The following is a 16,138-nucleotide window of genomic DNA, read 5'->3' on the forward strand; positions in this document are numbered from 1 at the left end:
TACTCCCCAAAAATAAAGTCCTCGCCTGCCAAACCTCTCCCTGTAACTCAAGCCCTTGACTCCTGGCAACATCCTCATAAATGTTATCTGCATTCTTTCCAGTTTAGTGGCCTCTTTCCCCTCACAGGCAGTCTAAAACAGAACACAGTGCTCCAGTTGAGGCCTCACCAATGACTTGTGTAACTGCATTATAACAATAAAATAGTGAAAAGCTTGGATAGAGTGGATGTGGAGAGGATGTTTCCACTAGTGGAAGACTCTAGGATCACAGGTCATAGCCTTAGAATTAAAGGATGTTCCTTTCAGAAGGAGATGAGGAGGAATTTATTTGGTCAGAGGGTGGAGAATCTGTGAAATTCATTGCCACAGAAGGCTGTGGAGGCCAGGTCAGTGGATATTTTTAAGTCAGAGATAGATAGATTCTTCATTAGTACGGGTGTCAGGGGTTATGGGGAGAAGACAGGAGAATGGGGTTGAGCGGAAGAAATAGATCAACCATGATTGAATGGCGGAGTAAACTTGATGGGCTAAATGGTCTAAAACTACTCCTATCACTTATGAACGTATGAATATCTTAAATACTGCCATGGTGTTCTACCTGCTCATAAACGCAACTCCCAATACTTTCTTAGCCCAATCTATATCCCTCCTGTAGCATTAATATAAATGCAGTTTACTTGATCAGACATTCCTCTCTCCCTGTCATGTTCCTGCCTGGAAACTTGCTCACTTTAACATTTATATTTGACTCAATTTGCCCATTTACGATATTACCGCTTTGAATCCCATCCCCTGCCAGACTAATTTAAACCTTCCCGAGCAGCTCGAACAAATCTCTCACCTTGGTCCCCAACAACAGAGGCATCAGCACTGGTCTATGATCTGTGTTATGCCACTGACATCCAACAGCATCTATTCATCAATTCCCTTAGGCTCCCATCACCAAACCAATTTTGGACACAAAATGCTGGAGAAACTCGGCGGGTGAGGCAGCTTCTATGGAGAGAAGGAATTGGCGACGTTTCGGGTCGAGACCCTTCTTCAGACCCGACCCAAAACTCTCCAATTCTCGACCCGAAACATCTCGACCTGAAAGTCTTGCCCCGAAACGTCGCCAATTCCTTCTCTCCATAGATGCTGCCGCACCCGCTGAGTTTCTCCAGCATTTTGTGACTACCTTCAATTTTACCAGCATCTGCTGTACTTTCTTAAACCAATTTTTGATCCAGTTAGTTACATTGATACCCATGTGCCTTAGACCTCTGGATCAGGTTACACTGCAGGACTTTGTCCATGGAATGCCTTGGTAACGTTCATATCGACGACATCTGCTGCCTTGCCTCATCAGTCTTCTTGTTTACCTCCTCAATGGGGAGATGGCAGGAGAACGTGGTTAAGAGGGAAAGATAGATCATCCATGATTGAATAGCAGAGTAGACTTGATGGGCCGAATGGGCAATCCAACCTGTATTAAATGATCTGATTGATAAAGGCCAGTGGGGCAAAAGTCTTGTTTGCTAACGTGTCCACACGTGGGTCTATTTAGGACAAGGTTGAAATGCACAGCCAATCTTTCTATGACCTGTTTCTTTTCATTCTGCACTTAGTAGATGTGAACTACCAACTGTTTGAGGTTATGCTATGTTACGTGTTTCACAATGGGAATTTATATAACAAGGTTGATGAATTCGGGAACACTATTTGTATTACATGGTCAAAAGTGATATAACACAATTGTGATCGGAAACTGGATGACTTTTTAAGAAAGGAGGGAGAGAGAAAACAAGGAATTATACACCAGTTAGCCTTCCATCGGTAGTGGGGAAGATGCTTGAGTCTATTGTTAAAGATGTTATAGCAGCACATTTGTAAAGCAGTGACAGGATCGGTCAAAGTCAGCATGGATTTATGAAGCTTGATTAATCTTCTGGAATTTTTTGAGGATGTACCAAGTAGAATGAACAAGGGAGAGCCAGTGGATGTGGTGTATCTGGACTTTCAAAAAGCCTTTGACAAGGTCCCACACTAGAGATTAGTGGGCAAAATTAGAGCACATGGTATTGGGGGTAGGGTATTGATATGGATAGAGAACTGGTTGGCAGACAGGAAGCAAAGAACAGGAATTAACGGGCCATTTTCAGAATGGTAGGCAGTGACTAGTGGGGTGCCGCAAAGCCCGGCGCTGGGACCCCAGTTATTTACAATATATATTAACAATTTAGATGAGGGAATTAAATGTGACATCTCCAAGTTTGTGGATGACACAAAACTGGGTGACAATGTGAGCTGCTATGAGGATACAGGGTGACTTGGATAGGTTGGGTGAGTGGGCAGATGCTGTATAATGTGGATAAATGTGAGTTTATCCACTTTGTGGCAAGAACAGGAAGACAGATTATTATCTGAATGGTGACAGATTAGGAAAAGAGGAGGTGCAACGAGACCTGGGCGTGTGTGCATCAGTCACTGAAAGTAACCATGCAGGTACAGCAGGCGGTGAAGAAAGCTAGCGTTGGCCTTCATTGCGAGAGGATTTGAGTTTAGGAGCAAGGGGGTCCTACTGCAGTTGTCCAGGACCCTGGTGAGACCGCACCTGGAGTATTGTGTGCAATTTTAGTGTCCTAATTTGAGGAAGGACATTATTGCTATTGAGGGAGTACAGCGTAGGTTCACCATGTTAATTCCCGGGATGGTGGGACTGACTTATGATGAAAGAATGGGTTGACTGGGCTTGCATTCACAGGAATTTAGAAGGATAAGAGGGTATCTTATAGAAACATAAAACATTCTTAAAGGATTGGACAGGCTAGATGCAGGAAAAATGTTCCCGATGTTGGGGGAGCCTAGAACCAAGGGTCACAGGTTAAGAATAATGGGTATGCCATTTAGGACTGAGATGACTAAAAACTTCTTCACCCAGAGAGTTGAGAGATTTCGCTCAGGGCTAAAGGATTCAAGGGATATGGGGGGAAAAGCAGGAACGGGGTACTGACTTTAGATGAACAGCCATGATCATATTGAATGGCGGTGCTGGCTCGAAGGCCGAATGGCCTACTCCTGCTCCTACTTTTCTGTTTACTCCACCATCCACTCATCACTAAATCCTCTCTACTCCAGGCCCCCCATTTTTCTTCCTCTCCCCCTCCCCGTCCACCCACGACCCTTATCTCTGGTTCTCTATGTCCACTCTTCAACTTCCTTTCTTTGTAGATTCCACCATCTGCACCCTTTGTCTTCTCCATCCACCATCTCCAGCCTTGAGACCATCTGCCCCCTCCATGTGTTCCAGCACCAAGGGCAGGGCAGTAGACACATGGGAACATCAAGTACAGGTTCCCATTCATCACATCCACGTCTATCATCCTGACCTGGAGATATATCACTAGTCCTTCAGTGTTACTGGGACTAAATGCTGGAATTCCCTGTTGGGAGCTCCTTGAACAGAAGTATTGTCTCACCATAACTTTCTCAATGGTAATTAGGAGCAGGCAAGAACGGGGTACTGATTGGGAATGATCAGCCATGATCACATTGAATGGCGTTGCTGGCTCGAAGGGCCGAATGGCCTACTCCTGCACCTATTGTCTGTTGAATACAAGGACATTGCTGTCACATTTACCCAATGCTCACTGCGCTGGTTTATCTTCCGCTCCTGGTTTGGCCAGGGTTGTGGGCTTGTGATCTTTGGCTGAGTGGTTCTGCTTTGTTCCAGAGATCAATTCTCTCTTATTTCCCTCACAGATTTCCATTTTCTTCTTGCAGACAAATTAGAAGATGAGCTGGAAATGCACACAGTCTGCCATCGGCCTGAAGGCTTAGGACAGCTGCAGGCACAAACCAACTTCACCAGGGGAGAGATCCAGGTGCTGTACAGAGGATTCAAGAACGTAAGTGTGCCTCGTACACACTGCAGCACAGTGTTCTCCCCCCAAAGGAGGCGGGCTGGGTTAACTTAGCTAAAGGGTCATATATGTATTGAGGGACAGCTTGGTGATGGGGACAGTGAGGAGATGCTGAGTTTCTGTGTGCTTCAACCACTGGGGAAGCTCAGTGCAATGGGGCCAAGTCTCGGGAGAGACCAGAGGATGGTGATCAGGACACTCTTTGAACAACTCCAGCCTTTGGTGGCATTAGCACTGGTGTTACCATTGGTGAGATAGAAAGAATGTACATTGCCTTGGCTCTGAACCATTATGCCAGTGATTACCACAGCAGAGAGCAGGGGTCTCACGCCAGGGAAGTACTGAGCGAGCCCCTGCACCAGGGCCCCACACATCCCACAACATACTGGTGAGTCATTATCGCAGACTAACACAAAGGCTCTCCGGCCCACACTGTCCATGCCAATCATCAGCCTATTTATACAATACCCACCAGATTCCCGTGCACCACTCTCCCTCCCACCTAGTTCAACACCTCACCTACACACGAGGGACCCCAGCATGTAATTAACCCACCAACTCACATGCCTTTGGGACGTCGGAGTAAACTGCAGCCCCCCAAGGAACCCACGCAGTCACAGGGAGAACTTGCACACACGGCACCAGAGGTCTGAATCAAACCCAGGTCTCTGGACTGTGGGATAGTGGCTCCACTGTAGAGTCCTTCACAGAACCATAGACACTGTGTGCCCAGCCTTTATCTCCACACCCTACTCTCTGCTGGTGCGTATTCTAAGATGCAGTGACAAGGAGTTGTACGACACATGGTGTATCATTTATTTGCTGGGGCCATTCATGTGGTGGTTCAACTTCCTCCCCCTGTTGTGAGGGGGGGGAGGGGGTGAGGGGGCGGGAGGGGGTGGAGAATTGGGGTGGGGGAGGGGGTTGGAGAGTTGGGGTGGGGGAGGGGGTTGGAGAGCTGAGGTGGGGGAGGGGGTTGGAGAGCTGAGGTGGGGGAGGGGGTGGAGAGATGGGGTGGGGGAGGGGGTTGGAGAGTTGGGGTGGGGGGGGCTAGATCCACAACTCTTAATTCTCGTTTTCTTTTTCCAGGAATGTCCCAGTGGTGTTGTTAGCGAAGATACTTTTAAACAAATATACTCTCAATTTTTTCCACATGGAGGTGAGTGGCATAAGATGATCCATCTAACATGTTGTTATCACTCACTGCCAGAGTAGCTGGTGAGGTTCAGGAGACATTTTGGCAGGCACTTGAATAGACACGGCATAGAAAGATTAGATAGGGAATAAGGTTGATATAATTTTGGACGGGCTGGAACTTTTTCTTTTGCAGCTTGGGACGCTAAGGATTGACTTTATTGGGGCATATAAAACTGTGAGGAACATGGGTAAAATGAGCACGTCGTCTTTTTCCAGGGTAGAGGATTCTCAAAACTGGAGGGCAAAGGCTTAAGGTGAGAGGAGAGAGATTTAGGATGGACCTCGGGAACAACGGTTCGATTCAGAAGCTATCCATTATTTTGAATGAGCGGACACAGAAAGTTGTAGAAATTGACGCAAAATATATCAGGATATACAGAGAGCAAAGCTTCAGAGGGATATTGGCCGAATGCAGAACTAGCTCAGCGTGTCAGTTTGGTCGGCATAGACAAGATACTCTATCATCATTCTATGACTCTCGAAAGATCTATTGACTCCGTGCGCCACATCCTTGAAGAACTCTTGCAAATTTATCAAACATAGTTTGATGAAAACTAAATCGTTGACTTATTTTGATTAGACAATAGACAATAGACAATAGGTGCAGTAGTAGGCCATTCGGCCCTGCGAGCCAGCACCGCGATTCAATGTGATCATGCCTGATCATCCCCAGTCAGTACCCCGTTCCTGCCTTCGCCCCATATCCCCTGACTCCGCTATTTTTAAGAGCCCTATCTAGCTCTCTCTTGAAAGCATCCAGAGAACCTGTCTCCACCGAGGCAGAGAATTCCACAGACTCACCACTCTGTGTGAGAAAAGGTGTTTCCTCGTCTCCGTTCTAAATGGCTTACTCCTTATTCTTAAACTGTGGCCCCTGGTTCTCGTCTCCCCCAACATCGGGAACATGTTTCCTGCCTCTAGCGTGTCCAAACACTTAACAATCTTACATGTTTCAATGAGATTATAATAAACTTTTCTAAATGAGTTGCTATTTTCCTTAAATATAGACTCTGATATCTTATCAACAAGCCTCTCTCCCCTCTCTGTCTATGTCTGTTTGTTTGTCTGTCTGTCTGTCTGTCTGTCTGTCTGTCTGTCTGTCTGTCTGTCTGTCTGTCTGTCTGTCTCTCTGTCTCTCTGTCTCTCTGTCTCTCTCTCTCTCTCTCTCTCTCTCTCTCTCTCTCTCCCTCTCTCTCTCCTTCTCTCTCTCTCTCTCTCTCTTCTCTCCCTCTCTCTCTCTCTCTATCTCTCTCTCTCTCTCACACACACAGTCTCCCTCTATCTGTGTCTCTTTCTCTCTCTCCCTCTCCCTCCCTCTCTCTCTCCTCCTCTCTTTCGCTTCCTCTCTTTCTCTCTCTCTCTCTCTCTCTCTCTCTCTCTCTCTCTCTCTCTCTCTCTCTCTCTCTCTCTCTCTCTCTCTCTCTCTCTCTCTCTCCCTCTCTCTCACCATCTCTGCCTCTCTGCCTTCTCTATCTGTCTCTCTCTCTCCCCATTCGTCTCTCTCTCACTCTCTCTTTCTCTCTGTCTGTCTGTCTGTCTGTCTGTCTGTCTGTCTGTCTGTCTGTCTGTCTGTCTCTCAATTTCAATGTTTTCAATTAAAAAACTTTATTGGCATGATAAAAACCTTGTTATATTGCCAAAGTATAAAACATGACATACATATTTAAAATGCATAAGCATAAATACAAGTATACAGTGCATGGATAGATATGTCCCTGTACATAAACTCGCAATAGGCCTATAGCCCTTTATTGATGCTACACGTTCTTGCAGCTGTAAGCAGTACAACACAATAGCAAGTTTAGCAATTCAATATTAATTTCTTAGTGTCAGTTAATGTCAATTAGTGTGTGCGTACATATGTGCATGTTGGTCATTCACCGTCTCTCAGGTTATGGCATGCTGCTACGTATTGTGCACCAAGATGTGCCGTATTTCCTTCGCCAAGGATTATTCATAGTTTTGATGTATCGTCTAGTTCTTTAAAATAGTAAGATTAAACGAGAACTTACCAGTTTGAAGTTTGATCTGTATTTTATGAGGAGTTACGATGAGGGATTACGTGAAGAACCCGCTCAGTGCGCAGGCGCGGCATACTTCCAAGCAGCGGTGTGGAATCACAGATAGACACAGTTATTTGAAGTAAACATAGTAAAGATAAGGAGACATCAATTTATTAGTTTGATCCATATAATGAGGGTGGGAGCGGAGGGCACGTAATCCCTCATCGTAACCCCTCATAAAATACAGATCAAACTTCAAACTGGTAAGTTCTCGTTTAATCTTACTATTTTACTTCGGAGTCACGTGAGTGACTACGTGAAGACTTCAAAGATCTGTGATTTCAAACCGTGTAACAGTTTTATTTCACTCACTGCCGAAGTTCTTGAGAGATGAAGTGTTATCGTAATCAACCAATGAATCTATTTGTAGAAAAACACAATGGTATTTTTTAAACAATAACAACAAGAATTAAATTGCTCCCCTGGGCTTAAATTAAATATTTGCAGTCCGTAATCTTTACTGCAAATAAAACAGGTTTTGCCAACGGCTTATTATAAAATTTCTGAACGGTCTTTTCCCCCCACCATCCTGCTGTAGCCAGGATGTGGTCTATAGGCATGTCCATTCTTTTAGCCGTCGACATGGATGCTGCCCTGGTGGAATAAAATTTGTACATGTTAGTGTTTATCCCAGTAGTTTTTGGCACCTGCTTGAGCCATCTCGCAATGGTTTGGCTCGTCACCCGACCATAACGTTTTTATGACTGACCCACAAGGCTTTTCATCTCCCTCGAATATTTTGGTTGTGTCTATGTAGGATAGTAGGTGGGTCATGGCACATAACCGTGGTTCTGGTGGGTAAGCCCGGAATTCCACGACTGGATTAGGTGTTCCTGGTCTGCTCTGTTTGATCAGTCGCTGGATAACGACAGATCTGGTCTGGAGCTGTGATCATGTTGTCCAGTCGCAATAGGTGTAGTGACTGGACCCTTTGTGGAGATACAAGTGCCATCAACTTGAGTGTTTTGAGCATAGATTGTTCCAGGTTAAGGGGTCTGGCTGGTGGCCATCCCCTGAGGTATGTCAGGACACTGACATCCCATGGTCTAGGGGTTAGAGTTGTAAATACCCTTTATTAGTTTGACCACCAGCAGATGGGACCCCATTGCCTGTTGTCCTGGAGCTGGTTTTAAATAGACAGGCATGGCTCTTCTAGCTGTGTTGATGGCTCTGTAGCTGAGTCCTTCATCGTGGTGAAGGTTCGCCAGGAATTCCAGTACGTTGGTAACTGTAGCGGTTGAGTAGGTGGTCCCTTTATCCAAGCAGTACTTCTCCCATTTCTTGATGCTGGACAAGTGCTGTTTTTCAGTGGATGTTCGAAGGGATGCTGACATGGTGTCGATGGTTTGTTCTGATAATCCCAGTCCCAGAAGTGGTTTGTGCAGAATCTGCAACCCAGGAGTTTGATTTTCATGGCACGGGTGGCTTGTGCCCGACACTGGGTGTAAATAACTCTGGGTCACTGGGGATACCATCGGAGTTTCAACAACCATGTTATGGAGTTTTGGGAACCATGGCTGTGTAGGCCAGTCGGGTACTATCAAAATACCTGAAACAGAGTCCATTTGTATTGTGCGTAGTCCCCAACTGATGAGGCAGAAGGGAGGAAATGCATAGAAGAAAAATTTCCCCAATCCAGCGCGAACGCAACTACCGCTGCTGCCTCAGGGTCTGGTTCCCAAGCGACATACATAGGTATCTGGTGATTTAGCCTTGATGCAAATAAATCGATATCTGGCGTGCAATATTGCATGATAACTTTGCAAATTATTTGGGGTTTAACATCCATTGTCATTAAATTTACGTGACCTGGTGTCTGCCACTGTATTTAGCTTACCTGGCAGGTAAGTTACTGATAGCCAAATATGTCTTTCGACACACCATTGCCAAATTGTGTTGACCAACTTGTCGCATGATACCGATTTTATGCCGCCCATATGGTTAATGTAGGCCACCACCGTAGTATTATCTATTTGTGACCGTACATGCAAGTGATGCATATTTGTGCATATGCTTTTAAACCATAAAATTATGCCAAACATTTTTTGCCCACCACTGTAGTTATGATATTGCTTCAGTGGGTGACTTCAATGACACGATCATAATGACCTGTATGTCGTTTTGGTGCCTGTATCTTTGCTCTTTGTAAGTTTTGACAGTGCAAAGGTCTGAATTGTGTAGCCGGAAATGCTGCTACCATATTCTCAATTAATCTGTTACTTGTCGAATAGTTGGGAGTACGTGGACCATTAATTGTTGCATGATTGTGCCAATTCAATTGTTTTGTCTCTTGGCAAAGTTACAGTCACGTAGACTGAATTAATTGTGAAGCCCAAGTAGTCCATGATTGTGTTCAAAAGGGAACTGCAGATGCTGGAATATCGAAGGTACACAAAATTGCTGGAGGAACTCAGCGGGTGCAGCAGCATCTATGGAGCGAAGGAAATAGGCGACGTTTCGGGCCGAAGAAGTCTGAAGAAGGGTTTCGGCCCGAAACGTCGCCTATTTCCTTCGCTCCATAGATGCTGCTGCACCCGCTGAGTTCCTCCAGCAATTTTGTGTACCTTAGTCCATGATTGTGGATGGCTTCAACCTAGATTTATCTGGATGTAAGACAATCCCAGGGTTTCGAATAACTGTTTGGTAGCTGATACAGCTAACATAGTCAATTCCATGGTCTTGCCTATATTCCCATTGGGTAACGCTTTAAATTGCCATAGCTGCCCCATCCAGGTAAATTTCAGGTATCTGCGATGATCCTTGTGAATGGTACTAAAATAGTAAACATCTTTAAGATCAATGCTTGCCATGAAGTATCCTTTGGAAATTAGTTGTTTGGCAGTAACAACCGTTTCCATTTTGAAATGTATATACTTAACAACCATATTTAGTGAAGTTAAGTCAATGATGATGCGACATCCACCATCTTTTTCGGTTTAGTGACGAATATTTGATACGAATTCCAAGGGTTCATGTTTCCCATGATACCCTTTGTAAGTACAGCTTGTCCCTCTCGTTTCTTTAATGGAGAGGGAAAATACCCTCTGGGGTGAATGTTGAACTGGTGGCAATTTTTCTAGTATGAATTGTATTTTGTATCCACTAAGCCATTGAGTATATACTGATCACTTGTGATAGACTCCCGTGCTTCTTAAAACAGGTGTAATCTCCCCTGTCAGTATTAAGCCCCTATTTTGTATACGTTGGTAGGAACCAGACCCACCTACCTCCATGGTTATGGGTATTCTTCTGTTTCCTGCCGGTCCAACGAGTCTTGCACGTTGTCTGACGTGGTGGTGGTGTTGGGGGGTGGCGCATTTTCCATGGGGCCTGCTCTGGGCCTTGGCCTGAAAGGCTTACGGTTTGGCATGCAGGCCCCGAGCTTTCACCAGTACCATGAGGTGGACCCTCCTGGTGGACGCGTTAGAGGTACTGCTGACTGGTTTACGTGTGGTGCTCATTCCAGACCCTGCCCTCTTGCGCCGATATTTTGGACACTTCGTCCAGTTTTTGTGAGGTCGGCGTTCTTTGAGGGCAGGTTTTGTAACTTCCTGAGAAGTTGCGGAGCACTGCGAACAGTAGGTCAGGTGTTTTGCCATACTACCGTGACCCTCTGGAAGAGCATGCGAAAATGATAGCCGACGTCAGGGATATCAAATTCATTTTTTGATATTTTGGCTTTTTTAAAGCGATGCTCAATGTACCCTCCAATAATGGTGGCCACTTTGAGTAAATGCAATTTAGGGGAAGCGTGATGAAATCCAACGCCTCATGACTACCTGTCTTGGAGATTTTTGAAAGAACAGGTAGTAAGCTGGCCATCAGTTGAGACTGAAAAGCCATCTCGCTAGTGGTGGAGCCACATAGCGGCCACACCCAGCAGCTCTTCCTGATCCTGTACCTCAAGCATACTCCCGATGTTGTTCAGCCAGTGACCCCTGTTCATGACCAGCCCAGCCCCTGGTCACCCCAAAGCTAACCACACTAAGGAGGAAGCGATGGGCAGTGCCTAGGCACTGTGGAGGGTATGCCTGAACCCCCAGCGAGACTGCCCCTCACATAGCGTGTCTCGCAGGAGCTCCTGCTCCAGGAGCCGCTCCAGCGGCTCAGGCGGCTGTCTCTCTCCCATGCGGGTGGAGAGACGTCCCCTCCGACAAGTCGGAAGCCACCGGCCGGATGCCTCTTCGGATGGCTAAACATCCAGCCTGCAGCTCAGGCACTAGCGGGACTGGGCTCGGCGCGGTGATGAGGATAGCGGAGCGCCCGGTAATTGTTCCTACCGCCTTCTTCTAGAGCTTTTGTGCCTTGTAGAAGCGAGAGCGCCCCTCAAGCAGCGCGTCTCGCAGGCACCTGCTCTGAGAGCCGCTCCAGCGGCTCAGGCGGCTCTCTCTCCCCCCGTGCGGGTGGAGAGACGTCCCGTCCGAAATCGGGAAAACACCTGCCGGATGCCTCTTCGGGTGGCTATGCATCCAGCCCGCTGCTCAGGTACTAGCGGGCTGGCCTCGGCACGGTGTCGGGGAATAGCGGAACACCGGGTAAACGCTCCTACCGCCTGTTGCTGCCCCCCTCCCCGACGGAAACCGTTCCTCCTCGAACGGGGGACAGTTTTGTTCCAGAGCCTTTTTCTCTGCCTGTAAAACACAAGCAGAAAAAGGCTCCCCTGTAAAAGAAACCCGACCTCAGGGTACTCACCAGACGGTCCGTTTCATTCTGTAGCGGGAGCGCCTAACTCCCGTTGCAGCCGCTGTTGCACTGCTGGCGTTAATGCCGCGCATGCGTGCTGAGCGGGTTCTTCACGTAGTCACTCACGTGACTCCGAAGTAAAATCAGGGGTTGCCACACTGAATTCGTCAAAGTGTGCTTTCCTTGCTTTGTCAAATTTTTTGCATTTTAGGAGGAAGTGCACCTCTGTTTCAACCTCATCTGTCGAACAGTGGCCGCATATTCTGTTTTCTCTTGGTTGCCAGAATCTCTTCTGTCTTCCTTTTTCAACTGCCAAATAGTGGTCACTTAACCTGTATTTGGTGAGGATCTGTCTCTGCTTTATGTCTCTAACAGTTGAGAGATAGTCTGCCAATTTATAATCTCTTTTTAGGGAACAGTAACATTCTAATCTGCTTTGGCTTTTGGTTTCTTTATCCCAATGTTCCAAATACGTTTCTTTACATTGTTTGATAATTTGGTTCACTCTAACTGGTGATTGGGGGTCAGTATTGATCTGAGGCCGGTCAGGGTTTAACTGGATAGGGTTTAACTGAATAGGAGTGTTAGTCTCAGTACCAACTGACACAGGGAACTCTTTTCTGGGCTCCCCTCTTGTGTTTTAAGGGCTTTAAACTGGAGGGTATCTGGGGGGCTAGATTTAAGGTGATTCCAAAAATTTAGTGCTCTTTTCTGGATATTTATTATCAGTGGGTATCTGCCTAATTCTGTCCTACATGCGTTTGTTGGTGTTTTCCTTTGGATACAGAGGATGTTCCGACAAAATTCCGTATGCAGGGCCTCCGTTGTATGTTTTTCCTATTTACTATAACTATGGTGACTGAGCGGACCCCATACTTCACTACCATAAAGCGCAATAGGCTGGATTACACTGTCAAATATTTTAAGCCAGATTTTAATTAGAATCTCTCTCTCTCTGTCTCTATCCATATTTTCCAATCTGTTTGTCCATTTCAGTCCATTTGGGAAACTTCAAATGATCCATTATTTCTGCAGCCACTTCCCTTAAACCCCATGGATACCAGCGATCAGGACCTGACAATGTGTCAGTATTTGTTCCTGTTGGTTTTGTCCCTTGCAATAGGGATCATATAGAATTGTTCAGCACAGCAACACCGGCCCACCCACCAGACCGATGCCAACCAGGATGCTCATCCATTGCCCACATTAAGCCCTTTCCCACCATTCCTTTCCAATCCGTACTTGCCCACCTGCCTTTTAAACATTCTAACAACAGTCTGAACCTCGACCATGTTTAGTCAGAGGGTGGTGAATCTGTGGAATTCTTTGCCACAGAAGGCTGTGGAGGCCGTCAGTGGATATTTTTAAGGCAGAGATAGATAGATTCTTGATTAGTACGGGTGCCAGGGGTTATGGGGTGAAAGCGGGAGAATGGGGTTAGGAGGGAGAGATAGATCAGCCATGATGGGGGACTAGACTTGATTGGCCGAATGGCCTAATTGTACTACTATCACTTATGACCTTATAATCTCTGGCCACTCCCTCCACATACCACCACACGTTTACCCCTCAAATCTCATTTAAATTAATTGCCTCCCAACTTGAACCCGTACCCTCTTGGTTTAGACTCCCTTGACTTGGATAAAAGAATGACCATATATCCCATCTATCACTGTCCTTCTGAGTTTTACTGTACTTCACAGTATCACTGTCCCCCTGATTAATGTTACTGATTGAATGCCTCATTGTCACCTTCCCCTCAGTTAACAATGAACCATTCTACATTACCATACCATTCCTACATTCTACATCGTCTGCTTTGATCTGTTATTTTCACCAGGGCTGCCAACTCTCACGCATTGAGCGTGAGACTCACGCATTTCACGAAATTCTCACGCTCTCACGCGGATCACAAAATTTCTCAGGCTCATTTTATTATTTTTTTTTTTTATTTAAAAAATAAATAAATAAATAAAGTCACGGACAATTCAATTCGCCCAAGGCTTCCCGTTCTCCTCCGCACTCACCAATGAGATTAGTTTTCTGTCGGCGGGTTTCCCGTAAAGAACGAGCAATTTGATTGTCTTAAGCCCATCGCACACTATTTAAAACGGCAATGTACCTGCAGTACTAATGATTCCATTTGACATTCATGGAACCAAAATCTGCAGGTGCTGGAAATTCAAAATAAAGCAACAATTGTTTTAGATGTGAGTTAAAACCATGAGGGGAATATATAAGGTGAATGCATAGTCTTTTTGCCAGGATATGTGATTCAAGAACTTGAGGGCATTGGTTTAAAGCAGCGATGCCAAGCTACCAACCCGCAAAGGGGTCCAATCCGGCCCGCGGGATGATTTAGGGGGGAAAAGAAGTAGTTTTGTTTAGAGTCTAAACTAAACTACACATTCCCGTGCAGATGGTGTAATAGGTGAGACCCCTGAGGCACCGCTCACACCTCCCACCCTCACCTCCGACTGCTCTGTGTCTGTCGGCCGCTCTGTCCACACCCCATGGAGTTTTAACCCCGGCCCGGAGCCAGGAGCGGACCCGGTGAGTGGGGGGGGGGGGGTCAGTGCCGCCTCCGGAGCCGCGGGGATGAATCTCGGGCTAAGGCTCTGCTCCGACGCCAGACCCCCGGGTCACTGCCCCTCACCTCCCCCAGACCCCAGCTGGACACAGAGCCCTTGGCCAGTTCGCATTCCCGGGGGGAGGGAGGAGAGAGGGAAACGCTCCCCGGACATTGCCAAGTCTCCGAATGTCCGCTCACTCCGGGTGCTTGTCGCCGGTTCACCCTCACACACACACCCTCACACACACCCTCACACACACCCTCACACACACCCTCACACACACCCTCACACATACCCTCACACACACCCTCACACACCCTCACACACACCCTCACACACACCCTCACACACACCCTCACACACACCCTCACACACATTGGCATACACACCTCACACACACCCACACACACCCTCACACACATTGGCACACACACCCTCACACACATTGGCACACACACCCTCACACACCCTCACACACTCTCACACACACCCTCACACACACCCTCACACACACCCTCACACACATTGGCACACACACCCTCACTCTCACACACGCTGACACACACTGTCACACATCTTCACACACACCCTCACTTCTATCACTTCTATAAAAATTAGAGGCTAACTGTGTTCATTGTCTCAGTTTGATTGTTGGAATCAGGCTAATAAAAATTAGGTACAGTTGTGTAGCCTACATTTACAATTTGTTTTGTTAGGGCTACATTTGTGTCTGCTAATGTTCGATTTCAAATGGTTTATTAATGGCAAGGGTGAGTTTGAGCGTGCACAACTGATCCTGCCCGCATGAAGTCGCATTTTGCCCAATCCGGCCCGTGACCTAAAATGAGTTTGACACCTCTGGTTTAAAGTGAGAGAGGAATGATTTAATAGGAACCTGAGGGACAACATTTGCACGCGGAGGATGGTGGGTATGTGGAACGAGCTGCCAGGGGAAGTAGGCAGGTAAAATGACAGCATTTAAAAGAAATTTGGACAGGTACATGGACAGCAAAGGTTTAAAGGGATATGGGCCAAATGCGGATAAATGGGACTAGTTTAGATGGGGCATCTTGATCTGCATGGACAAGTTGGGATGAAGGGCCTGTTTCCATGCTGTAAGACTATGACACATTGTAGAAAGTGTGCAATTTATCTGGAAAGGATCCATGGGCGATTTATGAAGATGTTGGCAGGGCTGGAATTTTTTTTTCACGTTGAAGAAAGATTTGATAACTGGGATTGTATTCTCTGCAGCAACGGAGGTGAGGAAAATACTTAGTTGAGGTGAATAATATTATGAGAATAGGACCTGTTTCACTTAACAAAGTGTGTGGGAAGGAACTTTATAAAGTTATGATGTGAACTGTTAAATAAAAATGATAAATAACAAATGTAGAGCTAGGGTTAGGATTAGGGTCAGTCAGTTGGTCAGTCAGTCAGTCGGTCAGTCTGTCAGTCTGTCGGTCGGGCTTGCCGGCAGGCCGATGGATGCTGTGGTGGATCAGTCGGGCCGCCGGTGGGTGGTGAGAGTTGGGCCGGGCCTCCGGCGGGTGGTGAGCGTTGGGCCGGGCCTCCGGCGGGTGGTGAGAGCGGTCGGTCGGGCCGGGCCTCCGGCGGGTGGTGAGAGCGGTCGGTCGGGCCGGGCCTCCGGCGGGTGGTGAGCGTTGGGCCGGGCCTCCGGCGGGTGGTGAGAGCGGTCGGTCGGGCCGGGCCTCCGGCG

General features: G+C 46.9%; 1 protein-coding gene across 2 annotated transcripts in view; it reads left to right on the forward strand.

Annotated features, from left to right (window-relative positions):
- Positions 1-16,138, forward strand: part of kcnip1 (potassium voltage-gated channel interacting protein 1) — a 232,639-nt gene that overhangs the window by 168,649 nt on the left and 47,852 nt on the right. For both annotated transcript variants that reach the window (XM_033030016.1, XM_033030017.1), the window contains exons 2-3: positions 3,763-3,887; positions 4,992-5,061. In XM_033030016.1, the coding sequence (XP_032885907.1) occupies positions 3,763-3,887; positions 4,992-5,061 (195 nt within the window). The remainder of the gene's footprint in view (positions 1-3,762; positions 3,888-4,991; positions 5,062-16,138) is intronic.

This window comes from Amblyraja radiata, chromosome 11 (genome assembly GCF_010909765.2).
Source record: "Amblyraja radiata isolate CabotCenter1 chromosome 11, sAmbRad1.1.pri, whole genome shotgun sequence".
NCBI classification, from domain to species: Eukaryota; Metazoa; Chordata; class Chondrichthyes; order Rajiformes; family Rajidae; genus Amblyraja; species Amblyraja radiata.